General features: G+C 38.2%; 1 protein-coding gene across 1 annotated transcript; it reads right to left on the minus strand.

The window, feature by feature from the left end:
- Positions 1-5,355: 5,355 nt before the first annotated feature.
- Positions 5,356-23,612, minus strand: LOC139709921 (betaine--homocysteine S-methyltransferase 1-like). Its single transcript, XM_071621877.1, has 8 exons — positions 23,468-23,612; positions 21,658-21,782; positions 20,787-20,978; positions 20,371-20,518; positions 19,525-19,716; positions 18,653-18,783; positions 12,969-13,063; positions 5,356-5,569 (listed from the first exon to the last, which is right to left on the minus strand). Exons 1-8 carry the CDS (start codon positions 23,610-23,612, stop codon positions 5,491-5,493), a joined length of 1,107 nt encoding a protein of 368 aa, XP_071477978.1. The 3' UTR covers positions 5,356-5,490.
- Between the last annotated feature and the right edge of the window lie 631 nt (positions 23,613-24,243).

Raw genomic sequence — 24,243 nt, forward strand, 5'->3', positions numbered from 1 at the left:
TGTACATCAAAGCAAACAGATTGAAAATACAAGTACATCACAGTAATAGAAGATGGGCATGATCAGACGTGTTTTCATGTCTGTTTCAGAAACGGGTTTGATTAAGATCTTTTGTCACACCATGGGCACTGATGAAGAGTGTGACCTTGCCTTTCAGTATTTGAGAGCTATGCTCCGTTTTTAAGATCTTCAAGATCTAGGATTTATTATTATTTTTTACACACACACACACGGCGTTCTTTTTCTACTGATTCGTTTACTTATTATCATCAAGATGCCGAGCAGACCAATTTTCTTATTACGTTTCTGTACTGTATATATATATATATATGTAGATACTTTATTTTCTGCAAATCAATACTAAGTTACATAATCATGAACATGTAGAAAATATACAAAGTAAATTTAAAACAGAGTCGTTTGACTTCCATAAACAAGGATATAACAGGAAATTAATGATAATATAATAATACAGTATGCCTGTCTATGTAGCAGGGATTACAATCACAATAATTATGTATACGAAGCGATTATGCAGAGGGCCGCCATTGTAAGCATTGCTTGAAAAGATGGCCGGCCCGAGGAAAAGGTAGGGACGTACTAGATTCGTAACAATACAAATTCTGCTGCGAATATATATATGTATATATATATATATATATATATATATATATATATATATATATATATAAGGTGAAGCGGGCTTGGCCTCGTACGTATGGGTGCTGCATTATCTTTATGTATAGGTGTGACGGAGGAATGACTCGCAGACGTTGTTCACTATAGCCATGGCTCGACACTAACTTTTTTGTTTGGTGGCCCGATGGGGCCACCAAAATCCTAAATTTCAAATTTTTGGTGGCCCGAGAGAAAAATTTGGTGTCCCGAAAAAAACCCCATAAAAAACATTAAAAGTCCTTTTTTTTAAAGAGTCAAATATTTAAGATTTATGATAGTAAGAATTAGAAGTTGGACATATCTACTCATAAATAAACTTCAACAAACTTGCAACGCTCACTCTCAGGCATTCATTCAGTCCTTTTCATCCATCCTTTGAACAAATTTAACTGCTAATTTCCGGCGCAAAAAGTTACGAATTTATTGACATACTTTTCAAAATATTTTGGTGGCCCGAGGCGGGCCACCAAATTTGCCCTTTTTTGAAATTTGGTGGCCTGACTTTCATTTTTGGTGGCCCCGGGCCACCGGGCCACCGTTAGTGTCGAGCCCTGCTATAGCCTTTTATTCTCCCGAGCTTTCGACCGAGTTACCAGTCTTTTTCAAGGGCTTGGGACGTAAACACAAAAGCAGTTGCTGTCTATATTCCGTTTGATTGACTTTTCTATTTTGCCTTGTTTTTGCCTGACTTTGTTCAAAATGTATGCAAATTGGTTGCTTTTCTGCTTTTGTGTTTACGTCCCAAGCCCTTGAAAAAGACTGGTAACTCGGTCGAAAGCTCGGGAGAATAAAAGGCTACATATATTCCAGTGAACATTACTGCAACGTCTGCGAGTCATTCCTCCGTCACACCTATTGTATTTATATATGTGTGTATGCATATATATATATATATATATATATATATATATATATATATATATATGAATATGCATAAATCTATGCAAATTACATGTGTATATGCGCATGTGGAGCCCATACGATGGAAGCTTAATCGAGAGACACACATCATGGATCTCGGGGGAAATAAAGTATACATTTTGACGATATCTCATAATCCACATAATGTTTTGTCCGAGTTTTGAGAGGTGTGCAGAGTGGGGACCCCTTTCTCCTCCTCGACGTTATAACAATGTACATTCCTAAATCCCTTTTACAGTGTGTGGTTCGGATCGACCTCCAAACTGTTTCTTTAGATCTGACATGAATGATTATAATGAATTTTTGACCATCAAAATGACTTTCCAAGAGACAGTTATGGTGGGAAACTAAGGAATTTAAGTCTGCATGGTCTGAAAACTTCTGCGCCCATCTTTTTGAGAGTCGATTGCGTGAAATAGGCACTTCGCACAATTTTCTTGATTTGATTTTCTTGATTCTAAGGTTACCACTATCACGTAACAGGGGTATTGTACAGTCTACAGAGGAGCTTTATCATCCGAAGGATTACGTCATTTATTGGCTCTCTATCACTCCACGATAATCCAATGCGCGACACACATTTCTATATTAGTGTCTGTACATTTTCAATTATCTCTGATGTCTGCAACAAAGGATCATTCTGATCTTTGTACGAGAAACATTGGAACTTGATTTAGTTATGATTACATTACAGGTCAGCAATTTGTTTTTTCTTTGTAGGGATGTTTGTATAAGTTGAGATAATTCACGAACCAACGAGTGAAAGGGATAAAAACGGGACCAAAGAATCCCAGCCCAGTACCAATCTACGTCTAGCATGTTATCACGCATTATGGCTTCGGTTTGTATTCCACAACGAGAGGCCTTTTTTTTTTTTTTTTTTTTTTTTGGTTCTATATTTTTAGTCACGTTGACAAACGTCGTGGCAAGGGTGAACGCGGAATAGTCCGCGAAATCTCTCTTGCTTTCAATCCTTGATATACCAAGCTGGTCTGTTAGCCTCGAATAGGATACGAAACCTGAGTCACATGGCGTTTGCTTATTCTTTTGTAAGTGTGCAAAAGAGAGAAGGCATATAGGCCTACATCATTGCAAACGAGAAAACGATAAAAAAAGTTCCAAACTGTACAATCAGATAAAAGCAGTCCCTGCGTTGGTCGTAGTCAGATTCTACCTGCCAGTTTCCCTGGGTTGTCATGGCATATTAACATTATATTGTTAGCATTGATGGATCCGATATATTGTACATATACATGCTTTAGAAAACACAGAATATGGTCTTTCAATTCTTGATTTGTTATGCAAAAAAAAAAAAAAATGCAGCTTGAAATATGATTTCGTCAGAAGGTTGTTCCTGGGATTTCGTCTTCTATACATAGAATGCATTAGATATTGTGGATCTCAGGTCATTTTGCCAGAGAGTGTATTTCAGATGTTTGCCCATTAAAGTTGTGTTTCTGAAATTAATGCATTCACTAAAAGGAATAATTGCACACCTCTGCCTGTATCTTTGTACTAAGAAGGGAGAGCAGAAGGTGAATTTGACACCCATGATGAAAAAAAAATGGCCAGTTGTTTTTGTTTTTTTTTTTTCAATGCTGAAAACAAATGACGCATTCAACATAAGAGCAAATTTTCCCTTTTAAAATTGTCGAGTAGTAAAAACTTTATTGGCTCTAAACAAAGTTGCCATGGAAAACGAAGTCTGTGAAAAAGATATTGTGTACCACTGCCATAGTCTTTTTTTATCAAACGAATACAATATCAAGAGATAGATACATAGAAATGCAAATTGATGACCATGGATCTATAGAATATTGAAGAATAATGCGAATTGAAGAAATGTAGTATATATCTTACACAACTGCTCTTTATACATATATCTCGCTGTTCGCAAAAGACTTTTCTTTCCAGCATTCAAAGTACAGTGAAAACATTAAGGCCCATAGAAAATGATATACGCAGATTTTCAACAAAGCGAGTGTAGTTTGAAACATGATTATTTTTTATTCCAAAATAAACTTAGTGTTTAGCACAAGCATGAACCATGGCGCAAGAAGTAATGCATAATTTCATTCCTATATGTCATCAATAATTTCATCTAGGGTTTTCTCGTATTACGTGATTGACACCAATGTGTTTCTCATTTAAGTTTGCAAGTACTGAACGATCGAATGAAAAATAAGCCTGTTCGTAAAGACCTTCCTATAGGCACTTTCCTCGTTTTTAAACCGACATAATGCGTAAGCTTGCCAACAATCAATGAAATTCACGTTCAAAGCAAGAATGAACTTGTGCAGACCTGGTGACCAGGTGGTCTGTCCAAGCGTCAATTACAATGAATGCATCAACAAACTAGAATCAGACTTGCTGTTAGGTGGATATACCGGCAGCACCTTTTATATTAGAAGAATGATCATTACATCACGGGTGCTTATCTTAGTGACTAAAAACCAACATGCCTGTTAGTACAGATTATCTTTTTTTTTTCTGCTAATGCTAAAAGTGAACTTTGAACTGGCTTATTCAGCAAACCAGATGGATCAAGCTGATAGTTGCTCACTACAATTCCAGCTGTGAGTCTTGCTTATCTAGTAGGGATCATCCCAAGAGTTCGACACCCACGAGTAATCCTGCCTACGAGTTAGACATTGAAAAAACAGGTCCATGAGCCATATAGCCTATGCACGAGCTAGACACCAAGTAAAACAGGCCCACTAGATAGATACTAAGATACTAAGATAGATACTAAGATACTAAGATAGATACTAAGTAGAACAGGCCCTGAGCTAGACACTAGGCAAAAAAGGCCCGTGAGCTCTACACTATAGACAAATGAGGCCCACGAGCTCAACACGAGATAAGCGAAAAAGACCTCAGAGATTGACACAGTGAGTGCATTAAGCCCCGTGACGTAATGTCGAGCTCGGGGTCCTCTTTTTTTTTTTTTTTTTTTTTTTTGCCTAGTGTCGACCACGTGGGTCTTGTTATCCTATAGTATTGAGCACGTGGGTCCTATTTGCCTCATAGTGTTGAGCTCATTGGTCTTGCTAACCTAGTGTCTAGGGTAGTGATTCAGCTCAGTCGATAGTGCGTCGACCCCCAGATCCGAGGGTATACCACTGTATACCGGGTTCGAATCGTCAGTCTCACTGGGCAATGTTGTGTGTAAGCATTCTGTCCCCTCTAGTAAGAGACAAAAACGCGTCGTTCCATGGATAGCACATTAAAATAGAATGGAGGTCCCGATTGCGAGTTAGTCACTTTCATTACTGACGTCGCTCGACCTAAAACTACTGCAGAATAAAAATGGTTCAACATGAGCTGACGCGGAAGAGTAAAAAAGGAATCAAAATGCCTAACAAAGCTTCAGTAAAAATCTACGTCCATAAACAAAGGGTCTTTTCCTGGGTACAGAAAAGTACCCTCTTATAAACAAAACATCAAAAGTTATTTAAAAGCTTGCATGAAAATGAGAATGACGAGTATGAGCATTATAGGCAGATACTGTGAAAATCACTGTGTGTGTACTTCCTCGATTACATGCAATAGTGACGAGAATCAATTTTTGTTTCTCACATCAAATTCTCTCTTAGATACCATATCCATTAATTAGCCTAAACGAATTGTCACTAAAACCGAGAAAAGGACCTTTTCAACATTTGACTCATTGACATAATGTCGTGACAAACAATATACTACACTTGATTTTACTTGTTCCACATTATAGGATTCAGATTTGTCGCCAGCACTTCTGATTTCACTTATCTTTTAAAAATTACTGATACTTCCACCCTCAGTCACGTAGCATCTTGTTTACCACTGTGCAATAACATTGCAATTCATTTTCCTTGCTCACGAATCTGTATTCTCACTAAAATTTCTTTGTGTTTATTTCAATTCTGCTCGCTTGGTAATCCATTCTCTTCCAGCAGAAGGCTTAAGGTTCATCCAGTATTCCGTTGACGCCCTGTAGAGCGGACAAACATTGAACGAAATAATAATAGTCTATTACAGTATTAGTACAAGCGTTGCACGCCCGTCATCGTAATAATTGACTATCGCAATTATTAACTTTTAATCTTGATTATATCGCAAAAAAAGTATCTGGACTATATGAATTAAGTCATGATACACAGTGGATTTGCGTAAATAAAGTTGAGAACACATATAAACGTGACAGTGAAAGCAATACGTAAAAAAAAAAGAACTCGGACGACTAGAAAATGTTTATATTGTGATGTGTTCCATACACGTTAGATATACAGAGCGTATAAAAAAAAGTAATCCAATTTTGGAGGGCTACCATTTCATAATTGTCAGCTATGAAGAGCACAGTCTTGGTTGTGAGAAAAGGGGAACTCTTGCTCTTTCCATTGATACCTAATTATGTTGACAATTGTCATGTATGACTGAGCACGTGAACTGTAAAGACAACAAGACAAATTGCACTTTTTCCAAGTTTGCATGTTATTGTTAAGGAACAATGCATGTCTCACTGCATGGATGAGATCTGTTAATGAAAGTTGCCATAGGCCAGCCTGTACGAATGCAGGTTTGTGTTTAGAGTTTGTCTTTAGGGTTTGTCTTTAGGCTTTCTCCCAACATTTTATGGTCCATATAACCTTTAACATGGCCTTTTATCCGATAACTTGGTCGCTCCCACGTGTAGGCCAACCCGCACAGTCCATTTTTCTCTGTTCATATTCAACACATAGCTCCCAGTGACAACCATGTCATGAATATGAAGAGAGTAAAATGGATAATGGTTTTGCCTTAATGGGAATGACCAAGTTATCGACAACATGGCCATATTGAAGGTTATGAACCATAAAACGTTAGAAGAAACCTTAGACACGAATCTGCAGTCGTGCAGGCTGTCCTGATGATTTTACCACTTTCAATGACAGATCTCATCCATGCAATGAGACCATGCATTGCTCCTTCACAATAACACGCAAACTTGGAAAAAGTGCAATTTGTCATTGTTGTCTTTAAAACTCACGTGTTCACTAATGCATGACATTTGTCAACATAATTAGGTATCAATGAAAAGAGGAAGCGTTCCCCTTTCCTCACAATCTACATTGTGCTCTCCATAGCTGACAATTATAAAATAGTAGCCCTCCAAAGTTGATTACCTTTTTTATACGCACTGTAGATATAGATAATAACAAAATTATGTGGATTCATCTTAACGTCCATGGGCGTCACCAGGGAGGGTGCGTTGGGTGCGAACGCACCCCCTTCAGATCCTTAAAAAAAAAAAAAAAAAAAAATCAGTCTGCGAGCGACCTCAATGCCGGACGCTAAATAATTACTCTTTTCTATTTTTTTTTCATATTTTGCACCAGGGACACACACACACACACACACACAAAAATCAATTCGCACCCCTGGTTCTGGCAGCACTGATTTTATACATATCTATTAGTATTCTACAGTGTTTACTATTTATCGACCGTACTGTACATCCCTACGATACCGAGCACTTATACCCCCCCCCCCTCCATAATTCCAGAGACGAGAAGATTTTCTTATCTTTTTTTTGGACCGAAAAACAAAAAGTTACCCCCATAAAATATTGGAGGGGCAAGCATATTTTAATTTTGCCCCCCCCCCCCCATAATTAATAATTCCCGAAATGAGAAATTTTCTTGCTTTTGAAATAAAACAAAAATGTTGCCCCCATAAAAATATTGGAAGGCAAGCGCACCATTTGCCCCACCCCACATGATCATAATTCCCGCGATGAAAAGATTGTCTTGCTTTTTTGTTAGAATTCAAGAAATCTGTCCAATTATTTCACCCAAAAGCAGTGGCGTAACTACGGGGGGGGGGGGGGTGCGCCCCCTCATAATCCGCTGGTAAAAAAAGAGACTTACCGAAATAGTAATTCAAGTGTTAGTAAACTGCTTTTGAATGAAAGGGTGATCAAGAAATAAGATATTTTTCTATGATTTCTTTTAACCATAATTAGATAGGTATATAGTGTGAAACATTGTTCAAAAAGCCCGGACCCGACAAAAGATTGTGATTCAGCGTGATTCCTGGTTGGCATTCTGCATATAAGCAGGATGTGCGCAGTGTACTCAGTACATCCGAACGAAGAGTCGTTCACAATGGTTCGCAATGTGATGTAGAATGTACAGCACCTTTGTACCTTACGCTTCGTTGTATCAAAGCTAGATCATTGCTTTTGCAGTGTTGCTTTACATATTAGTCTATGTAAAAATGTCTTGCATTGCCAATAAAAAGACTTGACCTGGGCTAATTCCTAACTTTTCCATGTACATATTTTATTTATTTATTTATTTATTTATTTATTTCTAATCTTTTGTCAGGGTAGTCCATTCACCAATAAATAGTGGTCTTCCATGGAGCCCTGAATAATATTGATGAACATATGTACATTAAATAGCAAAACGTATATACAGAAGATGACATAATACAGTGTAGATACATACCAGCATACTGTACATTGCAAAGTAACATAAAAAGTACATGCCACAGCAAGAGTTCACCAGAATGCCGAAATAACAATTAAAAACGCTATTATACAGGAATGATAAAGCCCAGAATGAATTTCGTGTGTTACTTACAAATAGCAACTTTGCTTAAACAATCTCTTAAATGAATATATGGAAGAAGCTGATCTAATTGAATGATCTAGCCTGTTCCATTCAAGTACAGAGGATACGATTGGGCTGCACTTGTGACAATCAGAGCGAAATCTTGGCACACATAGATTTCCACTGTCTATTAGCCTTGTATGATGTTCATGTACATCACTAGGCTTAACTAAGTGCACCTGAAGGTACGAAGGTGCTAAGTTATGGACGCATTTATATATCATCATAACGCGGCTGAAATCAAAACGTTTGTCTAGTGTCATCCATTTAAGACTTTTGAATAAATCAGCCGACGGTGTGTCATATGTTTTGTCCAAAATTATTCTTGCTGCCCTCTTTTGAATTTTTTCTAGCTTAGTTGTATGGTATTGAAATCTGTTTGACCAAACAACAGAACAGTAATCAAATTGTGGTAACACTAGACTATTATAAAGTAATTTTAGGGATTGTTGGGGCAAAAAGGCCTTCGCTCTCTTTATCATGCAGACACTTTTTTGGGTACGTTTACATACATTTTCGATTTGTTTAGACCATTTCAGTTCTTCATCTATTAAAACACCTAAACATTTAGTGAACTGAACTCTTTTAATCCGACTACCATCTAATGAAATACTGAAATTTTCAATTTTCCCGAGATTAGCACGGGAGCCGATAACCATGACAGAAGTTTTGTCAGTGTTAAGGACGAGCCGATTTTTCTTAATCCACCCCATTACTTTATTTAGTGCAACAGTTATCTTTTCTTCTAAAACTGTTGCGTCATTAGCACTGACAGTGAGGGTCGTATCGTCAGCGTACATATCTATAACACCTTCTGAAGTACACTCGGGTAGACTGTTGACATATATTGAAAATAAAAGGGGACCAAGAATTGACCCTTGAGGTACACCCAATTTAATAGTTGAAGGGTGGGACTTGGCTCCTTTGAATTGCGTCACTTGCTGTCTGTCACTTAAATAGGATTTAAACCAATCTACAGTCGTCTTACTACACCCTATACACTTTAATTTATGTAAAAGTAGGTCATGATCTACAGTGTCAAATGCCTTCCGAAGATCTATGAAGGCAACTCCAGAAATTTGATTATTATCTATATTCAAAGACCACTGATTCACAAGTTTTGCAAGAGCAGTTGATGTGGAATGAAATGGTCTAAAACCAGATTGATTAGGGTGTAGTAAATCATTCGCATTCATGAATTCGCTCAGTTGTTGATGTACGGCCCTTTCGATAATTTTACTCACTGTTGGTAAGATTGAGATGGGGCGGTAGTTATTCAACGAAGAAATATCTCCCGCTTTAAATATCGGTACTACCCGAGCCTTTTTCCATTCACGTGGAACAACTCCCGTAGACAGGGATTTGTTGATAATATCGCAAAGAGATTCTGCAATAACATTCTTTGTCATCTTTAAAAGTTTGCAGCCGATGTGATCTTCTCCGGTTGCTTTATCTATGCCAAGAAGCTCGATCTGTCTCAATACAAAATCTCTCGTTATCATACTTAAATTAAATTGAGAATGAGATGGAACAAAGCCTTTGTCCTCATCAAATATCATTTGCGAAGTATTCCTCTGCAGGTCTTTTGTAATTTTAGTAGCATTAGATATGAAAAAATTGTTGAATGCTTCAGCAATACTTGCGTTGTCCGATACTTCTGCATCATCAACCTTTATGGTATTGGGAGAAATGGGTGATGATTTAGGCGTAAGTTCCCTCAAGCTCTTCCACATTTTCTTACTGTTGTTACGATTTTGTAAAATTTGGTCAGTGTTATACTGTTTTTTTCTTATTCTCATGAGATGAGTAACTTTGTTTTTTAGATATTTATAGGTATTCCAAAGATCATCATTATTGTTAGATTTAGCAGCTTTGAGAACTTTATCACGTTCCGTCATGAGCTTAACAATCTCATCAGATATCCATGGACATGCATGTTTTCTTATCCGCTTTTTGCGCAAAGGTATGTGCTTGTTGATAACATCATTGAAAAGAGTCAACCACATATCCCACGCATCATCAACGTCGTCTATATCTTTTATGACCTGCCACGGAGCGCTTCTCAAATCACTATAAAATTCCTCCTCATTAAGATTTTTGAATGAGCGAAATTCCGCACATTCAGATTTTTTATGGATCTTTGCACTGAAGTCCCGAATAGCATATACCAAATAATGATCGCTAATGCTAGTCTCAAATATTCCCCATTCACTGTAAAGTGAATCCACTGTACATATAATACACACACACAAACAAACACGCACAATTAGTTTAGGGGATGCTCTAAAGTGCAGATTTTGGACATCCTTTCCCCGCTTGGTCACTTCGACGCCACCTCGCTGGTCATACCTCCCCCAGTCATGAACATAAACCCACACCCTTGACTACCAGTGGCGGATCCAGGGGGAGGGGCGCACCGGGCGTCCGCCCCCCCCCCTTTAATTTCCAAAGCGAAAAAAAAAATAATAATATAGCTTCAAACGGCAGTTTTTGGACAGTAAAATGTCAACATTTTCAAGCTCGCTCGCTCCTCTCGCTCGCATTTAGTCGTAATGCCATTCTCCTGAAGTTGCTGCCAGTAATTGCCGGCAGTTGCGCCTGGTGCGCCCCCCCCCCCCCCCTTAATTTCCAAAGCGAAAAATTATAGCTACAAACGGCAATTTGGGGACTGTAAAAATGTCAAAATTTTCAAGCTCGCTCGCTCCGTTCGCTCGCATTTAATCGGTATGCCATTCTTCTGATGTTGCTAGATACCAGTAATTGCCTGCAGTTGCGCCCGGTGCGCCCCCTTAATTTCCAAAGCGAAAAAATATGGCTAAGAACGGCAGTTTTTGGACTGTAAAATGTAAAATTTTCAAGCTCGCTCTCTTCGCTCGCTCGCATTTAATCGTTATGCAATTCACCTGATGTTGCTGCCAGTAATTGCCAGCAGTTCCGCCCGGTGCCCTTCCCCCTTAATTTCCAAAGCGAAAAAATATGGCTAAGAAAAGAACGGCGGTTTTTGGACTGTAAAATGTAAAATTTTCAAGCTCGTTCGTTCTGCTCGCTCGAATGTAATCATTATGCTCTCCTAATATTACTGCCAGTATTTGCCAGCAGTTGCGCCCGATGGGCCCCCTTAAATATAGAAATATACCTACAAACGGCAGTTTGTTTTTTACTGTAAAATGTCAAATTTTCAAGCTCGCTCGCTCGCATTTAATTGTTACCCAATTCTCCTGATGTTGCTGCCAGTAATTGCCGGCAGTTGCGCCCGGTGAACCCCCCCCCCCCCCACCTCCTTTATTTCCAATGCGAAAAAATATGCCTCCAAATGGCAGTTTTGGGACTGTAAAATGTCAAAATTTTCAAGCTCGCTCTCTTCGCTCGCTCGCATTTAATTGTTATGCCACTCACCAGATGTTGCTGCCAGTAATTGCCAGCAGTTGCGCCTGGTGCGCCCCTTGATTTCCAAAGCAAAAAAATACGGCTACAAACGGCAGTTTTGGGACTGTAAAATGTCAAAATTTTTTAGCTCGCTCGCTCGCTCGCTCGCTCGCTCGTATTTAGTTGTTATGCAATTCTCCTGATGTTGCTGCCAGTAATTACCGGCAGTTGCGCCCGTTGCACCCCCACCCCTCCTTTATTTCTTAAGCGAAAAAATATGGCTCCAAATGGCAGTTTTGGGAATGTAAAATGTCAAAATTTCCAAGCTCGCTCTCTTTGCTCGCTCGCATTTAATCATTATGCCATTCACCTAATATTGCTGCCAGTAATTGCCAGCAGTTGCGCTCGGTGCGACCCCCCTTAATTTACAAAGCAAAAAATTATGGCTACAAACGGCAGTTTTTGGACTGTAAAATGTCAAATTTTTCAAGCTCGCTCGCTCGCTCGCTCGTATGTAGTCGTTATGCCATTCTGATGTTGCTGCCAGTAATTACCGGCAGTTGCGCCCGTTGCGCCCCACCCCTCCTTTATTTCCAAAGCGAAAAAATATGGCTCCAAATGGCAGTTTTGGGACTGTAAAATGTCAAAATTTCCAAGCTCGCTCTCTTTGCTCGCTCGCATTTAATTATCATGCCATTCACCTGATATTGCTGCCAGTAATTGCCAGCAGTTGCGCTCGGTGCGCCCCCCTTAATTTACAAAGCAAAAAAATATGGCTACAAACGGCAGTTTTTTGGACTGTCAAATGTCAAAATTTCCAAGCTCGCTCGCTCCGCTCGCTCGTATGTAGTCGTTATGCCATTCCCCTGATATCGCTGCCAGTAATTTGTCGTTTCACACCGTCATTCCATAATTCATTTATAAGGGATGCAACCCTCTCCGGCACTTCCACACCCTCCCCCCCCCCCCCCCCCCCCTCCCGATGAAATCCTAGCTGCCGGCGCGCCGTTGCCCTTTCCCCGCTTGGTTTCCCTCAAAAAACAGTAAAAGTCTAGGGATTGAGAGCTTCCTATATTCCAAATGTCTGTCCAAAAAAATCTCGTAAACATTTAGTGTCAAAAATCACCCCCCTTGAAAAAAAGCTGGTGACGCCCCTGACGTCAATGAGACAATAATGACAGAGTGCATGATAGACCTGCTACTTTTAGGTTAGCAAAACGCAAGGCAAGAAACTTCCTTGCACAAACGAAAGTATGTGTTTGAGTGAATGAACTCTATCAATTAATGTAATGTATAGGACAGATGATAATTTTACACAGTTCAAAAGAACTGAAAATCTCAAAAAAAAAAAAATCTTTTACTGAAAATTACCTGCTCCGCTCTGATTCGAAAAAACTGAGCGCCAAGGCGTGAGGAAAGTTCGACTTATCATTCCCTGGAAAGTCATGTCCACGTTCTTTACGGAGCTATAACAAGTCGGGACGACATAAGTGTAAAGAAAAAAAATTAAGACAGACAATGCAGCGTTTTGAGATGAAAAGGAAAATGTGAGTTTTATCTCGTTCAACGTACAAGATTTAGCTTAAAATTGACAGTATTAGTTGATCTTACTTGAGTGTGTGTGTGTGTGTGTGTGTGTGTGTGTGTGTTATCTTTTGCACGTATTCTAAGATACATAACATTCATGGGTCACACAATTCAAAATGACGGCTTTGAATTTATATAGATTTTACATAATCTGGGAGGGAGCCTCCCTTCAGACGAAACAATTTAAACTGCATTCAGAAATATTCTACCATTTCTAGTTCTCAAAAGTGCAATATTGAGAGGACATAATTTGGTATTTTTCTATACCTATATACAAATAGCTTATTTAGTTTCGTTACTATTATTTTGATAATTATTTTGACACGATTAACCACGACATTCTTCTTTATAAACCTAATCATTATGGTATACGTGGGAAGGCCTTGGAGTGGTTCAGAAGCTACTGTATTTGAAAGACAGAAAACAATTTGTTTGTATAAACAATGAAAAATCTTCCTTGCGCTCAGTTGATTGTGGAGTTCCACAAGGAAGTATGTAGGGCCGTTACCTTTTGTTATCTACATCAATGATTTTCCAAAATTTTGAAATGTTTTCTTTTATATTATTTGCAGATGATTCTAATCTTTTCTTTTCTCATTCAAATCCTCATACATTAGTTGATGTCATGAATATAGAATTGAACAAGATAATGCAATGGCTAAGAGCAAATAGATTATCGCTTAATTTGCAGAAAACAAATGTGATGTTGTTTAGTAATACCCTTGATAAATTGCCACATGATATAATTTTTGAAAATGAAGTGATAAAACAGGTATATTCTATTAGATTTCTTGGTGTAACTGTAGACAGTAAGCGTTCTTTCAACAGTACCTGTTAACTCATTAGAAGTTGAATTATCAGAGGAAGCCGTGGGGTTGCTCCCTTGGCCATCTGAGGCCGCCCGCTTTTTGAAGATTTTGTGTTTAACCGTTTCCATTGTTTCTACGTGGAATATGTGATTGAGTAATTTGAGGAAGGTTACGGGTCAGCAGGGATGTGTCGGAATTGTTTTTGTGATGAGTAAGTTGTTTGGTAGAGTCATGAGCTTTCAAATGGATGTATTGTGATAGGGGTAAATGTGTGGTGATTTTTGTATGTATGGCTGGAAAGTTGTTGGGAGGAGGGGGGCATTGTAAAACAATAAAGCAGTTCTGAAGATGTTATGTTTTTATTACCATTATTATCATCATCACCCTCAACTTTTTTTATCCTTTTCTTATTTTAGTCATTGGCACAGACTAGTCATTATCATCATCACTTCATCTTGGGATTTTACAGTTTTGGATTTATGATGCCATAGCTAATGATATTTGATATATGTTATTTATGAACTGTTATATATGCTTCCTTTCCTTTCTTATTCTTTTTCTTTCTTTCTTCTCTCTACCGCTGATCCTCCCTTTATATATATATGTATATATATATATTTTTTTTTTTCCTGGCAAGTTGACGTACAACTATAATGATTATATTTGTTAACATTATCATATTTCAGAATCTGGGAAATGACTTTGTGCAATATTGGTGGACTTAGAAAGATATTTATATGATATGATGATATAATCACTGATATCGTTTCTGTATTTGTTAATTTGTTTGCTGTGTTGTATTTCAGTGCGAGTTGGTTTGGGTTTCAGTTTATTACGGGCTAACGGGGGGCTGATATTGGGAAGTAACAACAGGGAAGGTTTTTGAAGTTTTTAACATCATGCCAATGGAGTCCGTTTTTATGCAACGTTTTTATACAATTGTTCTTTTAAGTTTAATTTTGCATACATGTCCGGTTATTTATTTATTTGTCAAGTGCTATTCCGTGTTGTTCTTTTTTATGTATATATTGTATTTGTTATGCTTTGACATTTATATGTGAAAATCCCACGATGAGGTTCCTGTAATGCTTTTTATTGGACAAATAAAAATGAATTGAATTGAATTGAATTCTTGGAAACAGCATATAGATTGTATATGCCGCACTATTTCCAGTAACATAGGTGTAATCAATAAAGTAAAATTTTGTTTTTCTCTTAAAAAGTTGCTAATGTTATATTCAACGTTAAGTTTACCTCATTTAGCGTATGAAATTAGAGTATGGGGAAATACACATTCAACTTATTTGGATAAATTATTTTTGTTACAAAAAAAAGCACTTCGAGTAATATGTAATACCTCCAAATATTCCCATACAGACGGATTATTTGTGGAGAATAAGGTTTTGAAAGTAAGGGATTTGTATTATTATTACCTTGGTCAATTTATGTACAGTTTGTATAATAATTCACTTCCTTTAGTTTTTGAAAATATGTTTAATAAGAATGAAAATATTCATAAATACCCCACTCGTCAAACAGATGAGTATCATTTGCCCCTTACCCGAACTCTATTATACAAAATCCACATTTATCTACAGTGGCCCAAAATTTTGGAATTCCCTTGAGAAAAATATAAAAGATTCCATTAGTTTGAAATCATTCTCTAGTAATTTAAAGAAATATTTAATCAGCTCATAATATTATGTACCCCATGATTACTACTAGTAGTTTGACTGTTTGGAATTGTTGTTCTTTTTTCTTCACCCTGCATCGAGAATGCTGACCTGCCCTTCGCCCTCTCTACTCCGCCCTCTCCCCCTCCCTCTCTCTCTCTCTCTCTTCCCTACTCTCTTCTGTGTGTGCACAATGTATGTGGATGCATACATGTGTGTGTACGTGCGTGTGTGTGCGTATGTGTATGTGTGTGTGCTTGCGTGTATGTCTATGTGTATGTCTATGTGTATGTCTATGTGTATGTGTATGTGTATGTGTATGTGTATGTGTATGTGTATGTGTATGTGTATGTGTATACACGTGAAAGCGTATACGTCATTTAACCATCCGATTCGATTGAATGAAAACTGTATACTTTCAATGATTACACTGTAGCTTGTACGGTACATGTATTGTTGTATTGTGTTATAAAGTCATATATCCTATACTATAATACTCGAAGTTGTTGTTGTTGTCGCGGCCTTATGTATTTCCTGTTTTATTTCGGCGTTGCTGGTTTCTCTATCTCCTCCCGAGCCGTCGGCTCCGGGCAGTTGCGACCGGTGCCGTCGGCCGCAGGAGAGTATCCTACATCGAATGGCGCGGGTTTCGTCTCCTCTCCGCCTCCGTGTCGACGTCGAGGACGAAAAAGAAAAATTAATTAGCTACATGCATAATGCATTTTTGTGCGTGACGAAAGAGCCGAGTGTTTCAATATTCACGGAACGTGCGCTGGCCTCCTGCTTTCTCGATCTTCCATCTTTTAGCTTTCAGAGACATTGGGGGATACTAAAGATGATGGTGCAGCGAAATCTCTGACATCTTCCGGCGGACAGACGCGCACGCACACACACAAAGTACCTCGCAGAACTCTATACACACTCTACACTGTGTGTATATAGTTCTGTGATGTACCTTTGCCTCCGCCTGTTACGTGTACTGAATGTATTGACGATGGTTACACGAATCTGTGTGTGCGTGATATGGACTACAAGGGCATTTACGTACAGTTCGCCATTATTGGCGTCCCCAAATGAAAACAACGAACGTTGGTTATGTAATTGTATTTTGCACAACTGCAGAATACTATATGCAGCTCAGGTACGTCATTTAGTTTGCTCGCCGTTTGCTCTCAAGTCCGGTGTCATTGTACGCAGACTGTATGTTCCAATGTATGTAATCATGTCAAAGTGTATTACCTGTGTTTGATTGGAAATGAAAATAAAAAAAATATGCATGTGAACATGCATGTGTGAAATGAAATGATACAGTATTAACAACTAACACAATAAACAATAACACAACAACACTCATGATTTATGCATTTCGCAGGCAGAAAATATTGGTATTGATAGTATTATGACTTCATGGTTTGGGAATTGGTTTGTTTTTGTTTTGCTCTTGTTGTTGATGTTGTTGTTGTTGTTGTTGTTGACTGCCATTTCCTGTTTCATGTGACAGATTTCGACATGCGTGTACTGAGTAGTTGAAAGGTTGTGGGTATAGAATTGCTAGTCATGACAATTAAAGGGGATGGGTAGTAACTGATCAGTGGGAATCAGTGGCAATGCTGGGGGATGATTGTTCCAGTCCTTGTGGGATTCATTTAAAAATACATTATGTATCTATTGCTGTGTGAAAATTATTTGCTTCAGAATGGTCTCATAATTATTCAAGTAGGCCTAATGCGCAGTTTAATCGCCCCGTCACTGTGCAGGCATGCTTACCTGGAAACATAATTGAATATCAGCTTCATGCTGAACTCCTGGGTACTATTAACTATTAATCTTGCTGTGATCATATTATTTCCCCTGATATCGACATTTAAATGGGATTTATGAGAAATTTAGTCAGTATAATTTGCTTACAATGATTTGACACTTTATTTTTTTTTTGTTCTCTCTTGTCAATGTCCGACAGGACAAAATTAATAGGCACCACACATGCATTTCTTCTTTCCCCCCCTCATGTTCCTCTCTTTGTAAATACCCCCCCCCCCCCCCGCAACTCATCATTTAAACTACAGTATTTGCAAGCATATAGATTGTGTACACAGGGGTTGCAACGATTTTCAAGCTTTAAGCTTATGTTGCAATTCCTTTGCGTGTTCGTTACCTTGAATAATGTAGCTCTCTTAGAGTTGTATACTATTTCTGTAACTGCTTCTTATCAATGTATACTTATCGTATACGTATATTCTGTCTTGGCTATAACATATGAGATGTACTTGCATACATTTTGTATGCACTCCTATTTTGTGAACACGCATGAAATCTTGAATAAATAATAAATAAATAAAATTAAACTACACATTACTTGAATATGAGACCATTCTGAAGCAAATAATTTCACACAGCAAGATATATGATGTACTCTTAAATGAATCCCGCAAGGATTGGAACAATTATCCCCCAGCATTCCCACTGATTCCCACTGATCAGTTATTAGCCATCCCCTTTAAGTCTACCCTTTTTTGCCCTTTGCAGCCCCGTTAATACACACTCCTCCTTCTCACTTATGCTTTCTTTCTGTTTTTATACTTAGTTTTGCTTCTTTGTCGTGTTGAATTGAAATTGCTTTGTGACTGTAATTGTATAGAAACGTTGTCTGAAATACCGCATAGATAACACTAAATAACTATCATCATTCAAATGATTTTGTGGAAAGGTACGGCCTCTGATATTCAAGACCCCGGTATACTAAAAAAAAAGAATAATGACCGTTTATTGTTATGATTCATCTGAAGTTGCTTTTACTGATTAACCATATATGCAGTGTAGATAACAAGAAGTAGCAGATTACAGCGCATCACGTATGAGATTAACTCAGTTCTAAAACAGAATATCCTCTCATGTTAGAAACCAAGTAGAGAAAGTAATTTAATGGACATCAGTGATCCATGCAGACATTACATTTTCATTGATTCTGGTTTTCTATATGATTTACCTCTTCAGAGATTGCCCGTGTGTGATGGGGCTCGAAGCCGCAACATCCCCCGATGTAACGCACGCCGAGTTCATACGCTGCACGAGCATACTTGTGCACGTCGACACGTGTTAACACACGCGGTTCTAGGGCTGATATGGCGGACAAAAGTCCAAATGACACAATATGCAGAATTAAACTTTAGTGAAATAAATATATAAATAGCAAATAAATAAATGCATTAACAAAAACACATATAACATCACTGAATGAATTATCTTGTCTTCTTTGTTATTTACTGGTATAGGTTTTAACGTAATTCATGTCATCTTCTTTTCGATATACATGTTTAAAGACGTAAAGTTCTCGAGTAAAGCATAATCATGATTATACATGCTGAGTATTTTTCTCTCTCTGTTCTTTTCCCCTAACAGGGTGGGAGTCAGTTTGGCATTAACATTTTTGGTGATGTTCGTTATACCGAAGGTTCCTTTAATCCGAAAATGAAATAAGGTTTATTAATCCGAAGGCACGTTATTACGTAGAGCACACAAATTCCGTGTACTAGGTTTTCATAAATCCGACAGTGAAATACGTGCGGGGTTCGTTAATCCAAACATTAATCTGTGGCGTTATTCTGAAGGTTCGTTATTCCAAAGAGTCGTTAATCTAAGTAATTTATGAGATTAAAGATGCGTACTTATGAAGTTTCGGAATTACGAACCTCCCTTCGTTTTCGGATTAACAACCCTTCGGAATAACGAATTTTCGGAATAACGAACCTTCGGAATAACGAACCTTATTTAATTTTCGAATTAACGAACATTTGGAATAACAAACTGTAACCAACGTTTGGCTTCGTACATGCTCGGACAGAGATACCCTTGGCTCACCGTAGGGAAACTCTGGAAGCTTCATGTATCCCTCGGGAGGCTCTCCCGCGAGTTCCTGAGTGTGGAAGCCTCCGGGCTGCATGATGAGGTGGGCCTTTAGTCCGGCAGCCTGCAGACCTTCTTTCATCATGCCAATGGTCTCGAGTGCAATGGTAGGATCGAAGCAGCAGTTAATTCCCACTACGTCAGCACCTGTTGGAGTGTAACATGCAGCCAGTTTCACATATTATGAGACGTCTTGGCAATAGGGAACTGTATTAATTCGTGTTAGAGCCGCAGATAAAAGACACCAATCGATCAAATATATCTGAGATTGTTACGCATATTATCGTTATGATGATGATAATAATAATGATAATAATAATGATATGATAATAATAATGATAATAATATTAATAATGATGATAATAATAATAATGATAATAATATCACCATTATCTAACATGATTGTGTTTTGACATAAAATGAGCGCAATAAGGTAGCAAATGCTGGTAAAGTCTAGGCTGCAAGATTAGTTTTGTGTGATGCAAGTGTGATGTACATTTGGATGTCTGTCACCTGCACATCTGCTAAAATGTTTCATTTCACTGCCTTAGAAATTTTTGAAAATCTTCGCCGAATCATTTAATTTTGGTATATGCGTTGAAGCGGACACACCTTGAGTGACCTTATTTGTCATAAATATTGGATAGAGTAGTTGAGCTTAACGCCTGTCAAAAAGTTTGATTTGTTTTATTCATCATTTTCAATCGTGCTTTCTAGTTCAGACGGTGAAGACGCATTATCGTGCCAGCGAAAGTTTCCCAAAGTCTGCATACACGGCAAAGGTTGGCACGTCTCACGGACCTGCCTTCGCCAGTCTGACGGCTGCGTCGGCTGGCTTCACGCCCATCTCATCACCAGCTATACAAATCCTCATCATACACACTACGGGTAGGCCGTAAGTCTTCATCACTTCAATAGCCCACTCGGCTTCCTCCGTGTGACCGAAGAACTGAACAGAGTGAATAAAGAAGGAATATGCAATGGTTTTAGCTCAGGAATTATAGCATTTGTGTGGCGAAGAGAGTACAAAAACAAAATCTTTGACAAAATAGCTCCCTTTTACCATCCGCATACCTATCAAGTTAATATCTGGAAACGAAAACAATCTTCTGTATTTATATGCCAGGATCATGTACGTGTATAACAGTATTTCACTACATCGGAAATCACTCGAGACAGATTAACATAAAAACAAAAAACATAAAAAACATTGCTACCTCCCCGATGAGGATGTCGACTTTCTTGCGACTGAAGACATCACACTGCTGTCGAAACTGATTCTGGACGACATCCTTTCCTTTCCCGGCTTCGTAGGCGACCACGGGACACAGACTTCCTGCCACCAGGGCGTCTCCCTCATCAGCCACCTCTCTCGCTAGATCGCACGCCCTCTCGTTCAGATCCTCCCACTGTTACGTCAGATCAGATATAGGGTAACAATTTGATTACTCTCTTCATTTTTAGTTTTGCTCTCGAAAATTCTCCTTCATAAACTTTTTATTAAATCACCAGCGTGCATTCAATGAAAGTTCTTTAACAAAGGAATATTTTTGGACACCTATACATTGTACGTTAGTTTGTTTGAAAGTCACAGAATCTTACTGAAATAGATATGTTTGTAAACCTCGATGTTTGTATAAACCTATTTACTTGTGGTAACAATCTGGGGGTAGCAATGTCGTTTATGTGAATGACAATTGCTATCTAAATCCGCCTATGAATCTTCATTGAAAGTATACGGATATCGATATGTACACTAATTGTCTGAAAACACCAAACTCATTCCTTGATATATGAAACGATATCATGTAGCGTAAGACCTATACACGTAGGCCTATACGTATTAATGATAATGAAATAATTACACTTCTCAGAAAATTTAATTAGACTTGAACACTGAAATATCAATTTGTGTGAAAATGTCAATATCCTTCATTAATGTGTCTAATTTTCACTTTAAAAATAATCTGTCAATTTATGCAAATATTTTATCTCACTGGTTCCCAACATCATGTTCCCTATCAGTCGCTAAACACGTTTTCTAAAGACTTTAGATAAACTTAAGAAAAGAGGTTTTGCTCTCATTACATTAATGTCGACAGCTTTTGTAGCCGACGGTGTTTTGCCTTCAATCGAGTCCTCCGAGCCGTAAAACGTAAATGTCTGCAGGACGTCTGCTCCGGCTCTCAGGAACTCGCGATGAAGTTGTTTGACTAAACGGCATAAATACACAGTAGTTATAATGTTACCTCATAGAACATTAGTTTGTCTCAGCTGTAAAAACTTCTTCATAATTCTTCTTATTCATCGCATGTCACATAGTCCTTGTAACGGCTTCTAATTTTGATATATAAAAAAACTGCATTGTACAGAGTAAAAAACATATCGAATATTATAGAGAGATATGAGTAATGTAAAAATCTTGTCAAATGATTTACAGCATATGTTAAGTAAAAGTTAACGACACTAATGTTCAATGTAAAAGAATATTTCAAAGCTGCAACATTTGACTTGATGTGATGTTCTGACTTATCTGCAACATAATTATATGTAATTATATTGTTTGATTGACTCTCTATCTGTATATAATTTGATTTTGATAATTCATGTATATCATTATGTTCCATGCAATTTCATGATGTATAAGTCCAAGTAAAACTACAGCATAATATTCTTGTACAACAGTTCTTGTACAACTTATACAGGCGAATCCTGTATGCAGGGCTCGACACTAACGGTGGCCCGGTGGCCCGGGGCCACCAAAAATGAAAGTCGGGCCACCAAATTTCAAAAAAAAGGCAAATTTGGTGGCCCGCCTCGGGCCACCAAATTTTTTTGTAAAGTATGTCAATAAATTCGTAAATTTTTGCGCCGGAAATTAGCAGTTAAATTTGTTCAAAGGATGGATGAAAAGGACTGAATGAATGCCTGAGAGTGAGTGTTGCAAGTTTGTTGAAGTTTATTTATGAGTAGATATGTCCAACTTCTAATTCTTACTATCATAAATCTTAAATATTTGACTAAAAAAAAAGAACTTTAAATGTTTTTTATTGTTTTTTTTCGGGACACCAAATTTTTCACCAAACAAAAAAGTTAGTGTCGAGCCATGCTGTATGATAAAAGAGAGAGAAAGTGATTATAATAATGATGATGATTATGATGATGATTAATGATAATAATAATAATAACAATAACAATAATGATAATAACAATAATAATAATGATAATAATAATAATAATAATAATAATAATGTCTTCTTTATCCAGGAGAGCCTCTTTAGTGTTGCCACAGCTCTATAGTACCAGAGAGCCCTGCCATTATCATCAGGGCCGGCAGAACTGGGGGGGGGGGGGGGGTGGGGGGCGAGGGAGCACGCCTCCCACTTCTTTTTTTTTGCACCATACAAAGCAATACGTAAGGTGTCACCACTTTGCCCCTTTCCACCCTCCCCCCACCCCCACACACACACACTTTTTTTAACCCCGGAAGTGCGTAAGTGACACTAAAAAGAAAAAGATAGAAACCTTAAAGTGTGAGCGAGGTAAGGCCTTTGTTTTGCGATGAAGACTTTTTTTTTTCTTGTTATCAGATGAATCCCGATAGTGGCACCAGAAGTCTGAAGTGTCCCCACCCCACACTTTTGAAAACGTGGCGCCTGCCATGATTATTACCCTAGTGTTGCCAGATATTTAACACCTTGGTAGAGAGGGACATAGTGAGTACAAGCTTCTTGTCCAAAGACGAAAGCACTGGGCGGGAATCGAACACAGGTAAGTACAAAAATTAGATAAGAAAAGTTTAAATCAATAAAAACATGAATAAACGTGGGTGAGTCCCGCTTAAATCTTCAATACCCTCGTTCTTTCTCATGGGCGCCTATCTCGTTCCCATCCTCACCAGCGTCCGGATACTGGATGACGGCCTCTGGAGTCCAGGCACCTGCCAGGGCATAGCCCCGCTTCTCCATGGTCATTAACATGCTTCCATCTCCTACCACTGGTCCGGCATCCAGCCGCTCCAACAAAGTCTTCTTGGTCGACATTGCGTCTTCTTCTCTATAGGCTCACGGACACAACTAGTCAAGAGAAAGAATGTTAGAAGAAGAATCAAAAATAAAACAAGAGACCCAGGGGGTCTTAGGCTCACCTGAGTATCGCAAATTCACCTATTATTGTTGCAGACTTGGGGATCTTTTGGGGACAACTATAGGAGGGCATGTGTTTTCAAACACCAGATCAAAATTTGAAAACTGGTAGCCAATTAAGTCGCTCCTGGACACACAAGGGAGCAACCCCTGGATTTGCCATCCAACGATTCCTAACAAAATGCTAAAAGCTCTCTCTCTATAAGGATACACATTAATGTTCAGCCGCTTCGTAGACCGTAAATATTGTCTAAGCTAATGTTAAATACGATCACGAGTAACAAAAAAGAAAACCTAGTGTCCACCCCACCCACAACAAATCAACCGTAAAAAAGAAAAGCGAGCGGCCAGTGGCTATAACACGAAATTTGTGTTTCTAGATTTTATCTTAGACAGTGAGCACTACGTCTAATGATGATATAGGCAGGTAAATATGTTTACTTGACAAGACAACCTCACTGATATATTCAAATCGCATTCATGTCATAAGAAAAAGAGAAACTTGAAAACAATCACATGTCGTCCTACA

This window comes from Diadema antillarum, unplaced genomic scaffold (assembly GCF_040938485.1).
Source record: "Diadema antillarum isolate AM-2024a unplaced genomic scaffold, OU_Dant_1.0 seq00001481_RagTag, whole genome shotgun sequence".
NCBI lineage: Eukaryota > Metazoa > Echinodermata > Echinoidea > Diadematoida > Diadematidae > Diadema > Diadema antillarum.